Source organism: Bos mutus, chromosome 17 (genome assembly GCF_027580195.1).
Source record: "Bos mutus isolate GX-2022 chromosome 17, NWIPB_WYAK_1.1, whole genome shotgun sequence".
Classification (NCBI taxonomy): domain Eukaryota; kingdom Metazoa; phylum Chordata; class Mammalia; order Artiodactyla; family Bovidae; genus Bos; species Bos mutus.
The window spans coordinates 48,671,960-48,682,642 of record NC_091633.1 but is presented as its reverse complement, the minus strand read 5'-3'; the positions used below and the strand labels follow the sequence as shown (position 1 = coordinate 48,682,642).

At 40.6% G+C, this 10,683-nt stretch overlaps 1 protein-coding gene across 1 annotated transcript; it reads left to right on the top strand.

Moving 5' to 3' along the window:
* The first annotated feature begins 5,886 nt into the window (after positions 1–5,886).
* Positions 5,887–9,945, top strand: LOC138991449 (endogenous retrovirus group K member 113 Env polyprotein-like). Its single transcript, XM_070385618.1, has 2 exons — positions 5,887–6,304; positions 7,670–9,945. The coding sequence occupies exon 2, from the start codon at positions 7,671–7,673 to the stop codon at positions 9,003–9,005; it is 1,335 nt and encodes a 444-aa protein (XP_070241719.1). The 5' UTR covers positions 5,887–6,304; position 7,670; the 3' UTR covers positions 9,006–9,945.
* The last annotated feature ends 738 nt before the right edge of the window (positions 9,946–10,683 follow it).

Genomic DNA, 10,683 nt, shown 5'->3' with positions numbered 1-10,683 from the left:
GTTTTTATCTGCCCTGTGGTACCAACTTGGTGGTTCAGTACGAGGACACCCTTATGATTGGTTTCATTCTGATCTTGAACCTTGATGCTCAAAACCATATGTTGTGAATAGGCTGTTGTGCTATAACTTTTTGTCAAGTGGGCGAGCACCTACCTGATACGAATAAAAACCAAGAAACAAAACATCATATTTGCTTGCCTTAAAAAAAAAAAAAACTAAACTAAACTATCTCACTATCTCAACTCTAGAAACTTCTACTCTTTCTTCACTGGTAATTTATAAGAAAGGAGTAGATAAGAAGGAATATCAAAATAATACTTGGAGTGGCATTTGGCATTCTTGAAGTATCTTTCTGGAGTTGGAAAAGAGTAATGTATAGTCGGTCTCACTGCAACTTTAAGTAGAGTGTTCTGTCAAGCTCAAAAACTGGGCTCATGATAGTAGTCACTTGTGTGTGTGTATGTGTGTGTGTGCGTGTGTGTCTATCTACTCAGTTGCTCAGTCATGTCAACTCTTTGCAACCCCATGGATTATAACCTGTCAGGCTCCTCTCTTCATGGAATTTTCCAGGCAAGAATACCAGAGTGGATTGCCATTTGCTCCTCCAGGGGATCTTCCTCAACTAGGGGTTGAACCTGCTTCTCCAGTGTTTCCTGCATTGGCAGACAGATTCTTTATCACTGTGCCACCTGCACCTCCTTTAATCATTATTTATTAGGCTCTGTCCTCAATGATGAATTTAATTAAGCATAGGTAAATTCCAGTTTAGATTTTTCTCTGTTTATGAAAAATATTCTCAATCATTAATAGTAAAACATAATTTAATTCCTTTCCAGTCACTCTCAGTTGATATTATTTGTATCCATCTACCTGTGGTCACTTGGAAAAGTATATAGGTCACTTTTTCTTTTTTCTTTACTTTTTTTTTCTTTTTTGTATTTAGTGACATGTATTAGATGAGATCCAACTAAATATTTTATTAAATGCACAAAAATATAAGGAAGACTTACCTTCTGAATTTTTTTTAATTTCCCAATTTCTCTTAATTTCCTTAATTCAGATGGAAACCTCATAAGACTAAAATCCACCTAAGATATATTAACAGTTGCATTATATGCTAAATTAAAGAATATTGTACCCTCAGTAACATCCACCAAATCTTTGAAATTTAGTGGATAACTGTATTTTGATACAGAAATTGTGAATGAATCGTGATCATGTTCTTTTTAAACTGTCTTTTTAGAGATGTTATAATGTGTTAAAAAGCTCTTGAATCTAACTAGGTTTGACAAACCTTTTGTTCTTAGAAAAGTTTTCTTTAAAGAACTTAAAAGCTGGAAAAAGTTTCAGTCATGCCCTCTAAATTGAGGGGGTTGGACCTGCAGGATCTATAGTCTCTGCTGACTCTAAGATCTTATACTCTTAACATAGCTGTGGCCAGAAGTAGACTTATAAAAGGCGTTCAGTTCAGTTCAGTCACTCAGTCATGTCCGACTCTTTGCGACCCCATGAATTGCAGCACACCAGGCCTCCCTGTCCATCACCAACTCCCAGAGTTCACTCAAACTCATGTCCATCAAGTCAGTAATGCCATCTAGCCATCTCATCCTCTGTTGTCCCCTTCTCCTCTTGCCTTCAATCCCTCCCAGCATCAGAGTCTTTTCCAATGAGTCAACTCTTCGCAAGAGGTGGCCAGCGTATTGGAGTTTCAGCTTTAGCATCAGTCCTTCCAATGAACACCCAGGACTGCTCTCCTTTAAAATGGGCTGGTTGGATAAAAGAGATGTGCGGGGTGAAAGGATGATACAGGCACTTCTAATGAAGGAAAGGGAAGGCTTAGGAAAATTTTAAAAAGTCATAAAATGAATATTTTATCTTTTGTTTGGTATTAAGGCCCTAATGGCTTTTTGTTTGATTTCCTTTGTGACTATTTAAGTTCATTGAGAGTTATGTCTCTAAATGTTAGTGTTTTCTTTACTTCACTACAGTCAAGGTATTTAATAAATGTCAAAATAGACTGAACTCTGTTTATAAAAGTTAATTTATAAAGTTTTTACTTTGAGAGGAAGATCTTTAGAAAAATGTCTTAAAATAGCATTAAACACTTGACATTCTTTCTTTACAAATAAAATATTTTCCTAGTATTTTAACAAGTTTTATTTTTCAATTGAGATGGCATACCTTTTTCTCAGAAATGTTTTTTTTTTTTAAGTTGAACTGATAGTAGACTTACTATATATATTATTTAGCAACAGCTACTTTCACTCCCATGTACTCTAGTGTTACAAAAAATATTTTAGCTGTTTGGACATAAGCTTCAATGCTCATTCAAAAAATTATTTTAGCATTGTATGAGTTAGAGAAAAAAGCTAAAGAGTACCTAGTGTGGTAGGCAAAAGGGTCCCCTCAAAATGTCCATGCTTTAATTCATAGACCCTGTTAATATATTACATTACATGGCAAAAGGAACTTTGTAGTTGTGATTTCGGTTGCATTCATGCTGTCGCTTCAGTCGTGTCCGAGTCTTTGGGACCTGATGTACCTTAGCCTGCCAGGCTCCTCTGTCCATGGGATTCTCCATGCAAGATTCCTGGAGTGGGTTGCGGTGCCCTCCTCCAGGGGATCTTCCCCACCCAGGGATCAAACTCTTAAATCTCCTGCATTGATGGGTGGGTTCTTTACTGCTAGTGCCACCTGGGAAGGTAGTTTAGGCTATCGACCTTAAAGTAAGGAGAGTAGCTTGAATTATCCAAGGGTTCCAATCTAATTACATGAGCCTTTAAAAAAATCAGAGAATTTTTCGTAACTGAAGGAAAAAGTAACAGAGGAGGGAAAATCAGAGCGATTTTAAGTTTAAGAAAGTTAAGACCTGCCTTTTTTGGTTCCGAGATGTGGGGTCCTATTTGCAAGGATGATACTGAGGCTTCTGAGGATGAAGCATGGATGCATGCTAAGTTACTTCACTTGTGTCTGACTCTTTGTGACCCCAGGGACTGCAGCCCACCAAGTTCCTCTGTCCATGGGATTCTCCAGGCAGGAATACTGAGGGGGTTGCCATGCCCTCCTCCAGGGGATCTTCCAAACCCAGGGATCAAACCCCAGTCTCTTATGTCTCCTGCATTGGCAGGTGAGTTCTTTATCACCAGTGCCACCTGGGAAGTCCCTAGGGATTATGAGTAGACCCTAATTGAGAGCCAGGAAGAAAATAGTGACTACTATCCTATAACCAGCTGGGTTCAGCTGACAACCTGATTGAGCTTGGGGATAGGAAGGGATATATTCTAAAATCAGACTATATTCACTTGTATTGTCTTTGCTGCTGCTGCTAAGTCACATCAGTCGTGTCCAACTCTGTGCGACCCCATAGACGGCAGCCCACCAGGCTCCTGACTCTGGGATTCTCCAGGCAAGAACACTGGAGTGGGTTGCCATTTCCCTCTCCAGTTGATGAAAATAAAAAGTGAAAGTGAAGTCACTCAGTTGTGTCCGACTTCGCAACCCCATGGATTGTAGCCTACTAGGCTCCTCCGTCCATGGGACTTTCCAGGCAAGAGTCTTTAAGTATACCTAAATAGATGTTTCCTGATATCCTCCAAAATACTGCAGATAGTAGATATTAACTACATCTGCTGAATAGAACCAAATGATCATGTTAACCATTGAAATAGCACTGATTATAATATCTGACACTTGATATATAGTAGAAATGTTATATTAGCATCTTCCTTCTATATAAATATCCCAAGTGCAATTAATGCCATTCATTGGTATACTGGTGCTGTTTTTTTAGGAATGTAGTTCCAGAAACTCACTGCTCAGTTTGCCCTTTAATGTCAGGTAAATCACAGTATTACAGAGAAAATAGCTTAGATCAAAGAAAGCCAAAACATTCAAGTCAATTAATTCATGAACTTCAATAGCCAGTGGATGGTGAGTCTCTAATTTATTTTAAAATGTGACAGTTGAAGCAAAAGGACGCTGGTTTAGAAAGTTGTACATGTGAAGCATTAGCTGAAAGAAGCACAGAGTTTGACTGAAGCATCAATTTTAGAATACTTTAAAACTCCATTCAAGAGTATTAGAAAGATAAATGAACAAAGAAAAATAAATGAAGGGGAAATATAAATTAAGAAAATATCTGATAAAGTATAAGAATTAAACTTCACTGTTGTAGTATTTTCAGATTCTGTTTTATGTGTATTAGAGTAGACAAGAAGCTGTATTATTCATCAAAAGTGAAAGGGATTGAATTAAAATTAATAAGCCATAATGCTCCATATTGGGTTCATGCTTTAGAAGTTTAATGCAATAGCAATTGAATGAGCATTTTCTATAAATAAAGGAAGGGAGTTATTATTCAAGCCCATATGTTAAGGGCCACTTCAGTGCTACCAATTCTCAACTCCATATTAAATAAAGTTTAAGACAACATTCCAAAAACTAAGATCATGGTATGTAGTCCCATCACTTCATGGCAAATAAATGGGGAAACAGTGGAAACAGTGACAGACTTTATTTTTGGGGACTCACTGCAGATGGTGACTGCAGCCATAAAATTAAAAGATGCTTACTCCTTGGAAGGAAAGTTATGACCAACCTAGACAGCATATTAAAAAGCAGAGACATTACTTTGCCAACAAAGGTCAGTCTAGTCAAAGCTATGGTTTTTCCAGTAGTCATATATGGATGTTAAAGTTGGACCATAAACAAAGCTGCTGCTGCTAAGTCACTTCAGTCGTGTCTGACTCTATGTGACCCCATAGATGTCAGCCCATCAGGCTCTCCTGCCCCTGGGATTCTCCAGGCAAGAACACTGGAGTGGGTTGCCATTTCCTTCTCCAATGCATGAAAGTGAAAAAGTGAAAGTGAAGTCGCTCAGTCGTGTCTGACTCTTAGCGACCCCATGGTCTGCAGCCCACCAGGCTCCTCCATCCATGGGATTTTCCAGGCAAGAATGCTGGAGTGGGGTACCATTGCCTTCTCCAAAACAAAGCTGAGCACTGAAGAATTGATGCTTTTGAACTGTTGGTGTTGAAGAAGACTCTTGAGAGTCCCTTGGACTGTAAGAAGATCCAACCAGTCCATCCTAAAGGAGATCAGTCCTGAGTTTTCCTTGGAAGAACTGATGCTGATGACGAAACTCCAGTACTTTGGCGACCTGATGCAAAGAACTGACTCATTTGAAAAGACCCTGATGCTGGGAAAGATTGAAGGCAGGAGGAGAAGGGGAAAACAGAGGATGAGATGGTTGGATGGCATCACTGACTCAATGGACATGAGTTTGGGTAAACTCCAGGAGTTGGCAATGGACAGGGATGCCTGGCATGCTGCAGTCCATGGGGTTGCAAAGAGTCAGAGACGATTGAGCAACTGAAGTAAACTGAACTGAAGTTTAAGACAAAGCTTACTTTACCTTACCAATTGCTCATGTAATAACGATATGGTTTTCTTATCTGAAATAAAAATACCTTCACTGCATAGATCGTATCTAAAAGTTACATTTTTAAAATAAGGATAAGTAATGTCATTTGCATGTTTCCTTCTAGAAATAAGCTGTAAAATCAAAATAACTTTAGTATTTGTAGTGATAGGTATTCTCTGTTTTATTGCAGATAAGCTAAAAATATCAAATCTAGAGGATCCGAAGGGAAGGTTTATATAACTCAAGATATCTGTCCATGTTAGTAGAATAAGAGACTTTTATTATATTATTTACATATGACTGATACATCACTTCCCAGGTGGTGCTAGAGGTAAAGAATCCTGCGGGGAGCTGCCCGTGAGAACGGGGTCCTTTAAAGGACACAGCTCTGGGAGCTGCCTCAGTCCTTGAGGGTTTGCTTGCAAACATAGCTCTCTGTCCTGCCACCCCAGAGATTAGGCGATTATTTACTGCAGACACCTGGAGTTCTGGACAAACTTCTCACGCACAAGGAAATGTTATCTGGTGTAAGAAATAATAACAGGGTGCCATTCCCATGCTCTCAAGATTTCTTGTGACTTTTTGTAAGATGTATAGGTCAACCAAGAAAAATGTTAACTGTCTTGTTTTTCTCTTGCTCTCCTGTATAAATATAAGATGCTGAATAAAGTCGTGGTCAGACCGCTTCCCTTTGTGGAGACGTGTCTGATCCTCTCGACCCCATCTTTGCTGTAGTATTCTTTTGCTGTAGTATTCTTTCTCAGCCGCGTCGGGCACGTTCTCGGGACCTGATTGAGTTTGTCAGCTGGCTCCGGCAGGTGGCGCCCGAACAGGGACTCGAGAATCAGAGCGCAACGACGGCCGGTGCCCGTCAGGATTGAGGTAAATAACGAGGAATTCCTAATTATTTGAAGTAAAGGGCAGGGAGTGTTATTGTCGAGAGTAATAAATCATGGGACAAGGCAATAGCCGCCAGTTATTTGTACATATGTTGAAAACTATGTTAAAAGGCAGGGGAATTCATGTAAATAAGTTACACTAGAGAAGTTTTTACTTTTTATAGAAGAAGTTTGTCCTTGGTTTCCAGAGGAAGGAACAGTTAGTCTGGAAACTTGGAAGAAAGTAGGAAAACAATTGCAGACATATTATTCCTTACATGGTCCCAATCGTGTCCCTGTGGATGCTTTTTCTTTGTGGACTCTCATAAGAGACTGTCTGGATCCTGAACATGAGGGACATAAGATTCAAACAGCCCTCCGGGATTCCACAGAACCCAAAGTTGCAGAGCTTTCCGCCCCTCCGCCTGAGCCACTTTATGCCATGCCTGAGAGAACAGCTTGTAAGGCTGGAAGGAATGATGATGTGTTAAGCTCTGATGAACAGGAAGAGTTAAATGAACAAGTGGCTCAATACCATAGAGAGGATATGCCTTGGGAGATGATGGTTAGCATGCAACCGCCCTCAGGAAAAGGGGAATTAAAGCATTCAGGGCTTTCCGTAGAACAGCTGGATAATTTAATTCAGAAAATTGTTATAGCAGTAAAAAAGGATGCACAGGGAGACTCCCGCTCCAGCCAGCCTGTGCCTCCAGCATATCCTTCCTTGGTTCTTGCTGGGCTCGACCCACCTCCGCCTTTCGTAGAACCACGAGAGTTTATACCTATCCCTGCTTCTTTGCCCGGTGAAAACATAAAAATTAGAAGTGAGATATTATTATCTCCTCTTCAACAAGCGATTAAGCGAGCTAATGAAGAAGGAGAACATATTCCCGGGTTTTCAGGAATCTATCCAGTATTTGAAAATGCTCAACAGCAGAGGTATTATGAACCGCTACCCTTTAAGCAACTAAAAGAGTTAAAAATGGCTTGTGCACAATACGGCCCGACTGTGCCATTTACTCAGGCTATTATAGAGGCTTTAGGAAATCAAAATCTGCCACCTAATGATTGGAAACAGGTTGCTTGGGCTTGTCTATCTGGAGGAGATTATTTACTATGGAAATTTGAGTTTGCTAAAAAGGGGAAATTGTATCTCAATACCCCCTCCAACTCTCTAAACCATGCTTTATTTGTTCTAAATTTTTTACAATTGGATATATGTGGCCATTCAGCAGCACAGCGATTTTGGAACTTTGATGTGCAAACAATAAGACCTAAAGTCTTTTGGAAAGACCCACTTGTGGGAAGATGGTATGGACCAGATCCAGTAATAATTTGGGGACGAGGGCATGTTTGTGTTTTCCCACAGGATGCCGAAGCGCCGCTCTGGCTGCCGGAAAGGTTGGTATGCATGGCGGAGACGATCTCTAGTAAACCAGATGAGGAGATTGACGATTCAAGAGCATGATGAATTACCATCTCGGCAACAACTCTACGCATTGATGCGAGAGGCACAGAATTGTGTTGCTCTGCAGGGCGATCTGATATCACCTTTAAGCTTCCTGATAACCTTATTAATTATCTTAAATCAGATTAATACTGCACACTCTGAAGAATATTCAAATGCTTACTGGGCTTATTTTCCCGACCCTCCCCTTCTCCAACCGGTGGGCTGGGAGGGTCGGTCCATTCCCATATACACTAATGATACTGTGGCTTTGGGTGGTTTTTCAGATAAACATGTTATTCCTAGTCAAGTTATTTTCTCTTATCATGGAATGTTTGATCGTTTACCTATTTGTCTGTCTAGATATTTTAATTCAACAGGATGTCTTTTTGTTGGGGAGTCAGGATATGCTGATTATGACAATGGTTGGAGCCTATATATTCCTGGAGTAACAAAAGAATCTGGAAGTCCTCAACATCGTAATGGAACTGGTCCTTTAGATATCACTTTCTGCGACTTTGGAACAAGGGGAAGAGTCACTGCTGCACCATGGAAACTGTATCGAGATGGAACTACTACGGTTTATAACATATTTGGGACAAATGAGTCATTGTGGGACTGGTCTCCAGACTCGGCCCGAAACCCTGGAGCTCAGGATAATAGAAACTTTGCATCCTGTATTTGGAACTTGGGCAGCTCTAAAGTGTTCCAAACAGAAATCTGGAAACTAGCTGCCGCCCTTGGATGTGAGGGTTCCTACCTTCAGGTGGGATCAAAAGTGAGACACGGTTATTTATGGAATCTCACCATGAGGTACCCTCGTGCATGTGTGCCTCACCCTTATGCTTTACTAGTAGGATCTGTAAATATACAACCTGGGTTACAAAATTATAATATAACTTGTAACAATTGTACCTTAACTAACTGCACCAGGGGAATTACTAATCAAACTAGGGTTCTAGTCTTAAGACAGCCTGCTTTTGTTATGATTCCTGTAAAGATTAATGGGTCTTGGTATGATGAAAAAGGACTTGAGCTTTGGAGAGAAGTAGAGGGTGCTTTAATGTGTTATCACGGGGGAACAGGGTTAATAATTCTGGGATTTGTAGCTTTGTTAACCCTTATTGCCTCCTCGATTACTGCAGCCCTGTCCCTGGCACAATCAGTGCAAACTGCAACTTTTGTTAATAATCTGGCACAAAATGTATCCGTTACCCTGGGGACTCAAGAAGATATTGACAAAAAGCTAGAGGACTGATTAAATGCCCTTTATGATGTTGTAAAATTTTTAGGTGAAGAGGTTCAAAGTATAAAGTTGAGATTATAGGTACAATGTCATGCCAATTTTCGATGGACCTGTGTTATCCCCCCAAAAAATATAATGGTAGTATAACTGCTTGGGATAAGGTGAAAGCTCATTTAGAAGGTATTTGGCATAATGAAAATATTTCCTTAGATTTACTGCATCTACATCAAGAAATAATGAATATTGAGAATGCGCCTAGACCTGATTTGGATGTTGCAAAAAGAGCTGAGTCTTTTGTTAAAGAACTTTTTCAACATGTACCTACCGTCAATAGTATTTGGTACCTGGGAGCAGCCATAGGAGGACTATTCTTAATAATTTTAACTGTTTTATTTCTTGCACCTTGCTTAATTAAAAAACTGATTGATGATCTATGGATGATAAAGGCTTCCATCTATGGAAATTGTCTGCGGTTAAAAAGCCTGCGCCTGCGCCTATATAAAAAGAAAGGGGGAGATGGGGGAGCTGCCCATGAGAACGGGGTCCTTTATCTAAAGGACACAGCTCTGGGAGCTGCCTCAGTCCTTGAGGGTTTGCTTGCAAACATAGCTCTCTGTCCCACCACCCCAGAGATTAGGCGATTATTTACTGCAGACACCTGGAGTTCTGGACAAACTTCTCACGCACAAGGAAATGTTATCTGGTGTAAGAAATAATAACAGGGTGCCATTCCCATGCTCTCAAGATTTCTTGTGACTTTTTGTAAGATGTATAGGTCAACCAAGAAAAATGTTAACTGTCTTGTTTTTCTCTTGCTCTCCTGTATAAATATAAGATGCTGAATAAAGTCGTGGTCAGACCGCTTCCCTTTGTGGAGACGTGTCTGATCCTCTCGACCCCATCTTTGCTGTAGTATTCTTTTGCTGTAGTATTCTTTTGCTGTAGTATTCTTTCTCAGACGCGTTGTGCACGTTCTCAGGATCTGATAGACTTTGCCGGCTGACTCCGGCAGAACCCAATTGCTAGTGCAGAAAAATTAAGAGACTCAGGGTTCAATCCCTAGCTGGGGAAGATCCCCTGGAGGATGGCAGGGCAACCCACTCCAGTATCTTGCCTGAAAAATCCCATGAACAGAGGAACCTGGAGGGCTACAGTCCATGGGCTTGCAAAGAGTCAGGTATTACTGGAGTGACTTATCATGCAGTACCATAATGAGGAGAAAAGCAAGGGTAACGAGTCTGGTAGGCTGCAGTCCATGGGGTCACTGGAGTCGGACACGACTCAGTGACTTCACTTTCACTTTTCACTTTCATGCATTGGAGAAGGAAATGGGAACTCACTCCAGTGTTCTTGCATGGAGAATCCCAGGGACAGGGGAGCCTGGTGGGCTGCTGTCTATGGGGTCACACAGAGTTGGACACGACTGAAGTGACTTAACAGCAACAGCAATAGCAACAGGGTCACAGTTTTTCAGCAGGTCAATCTGGACTTCGCTAAAGGTCTAGATTGAGAATTCTGTGGTTGACAATATTAAAAACACATTAGAAAAGTGTGTCAGGGCTAGCTAACTTAGGGAAGCATGACAACTTCCTTGTGTCTCAGTTTCCTTATTTCTAGAATGATGGTAGTAGAACTTATGTCTGTGAAGTTTCTATGAAGCTCCAGTTACATAATCTGTAAAGTCCTAGTC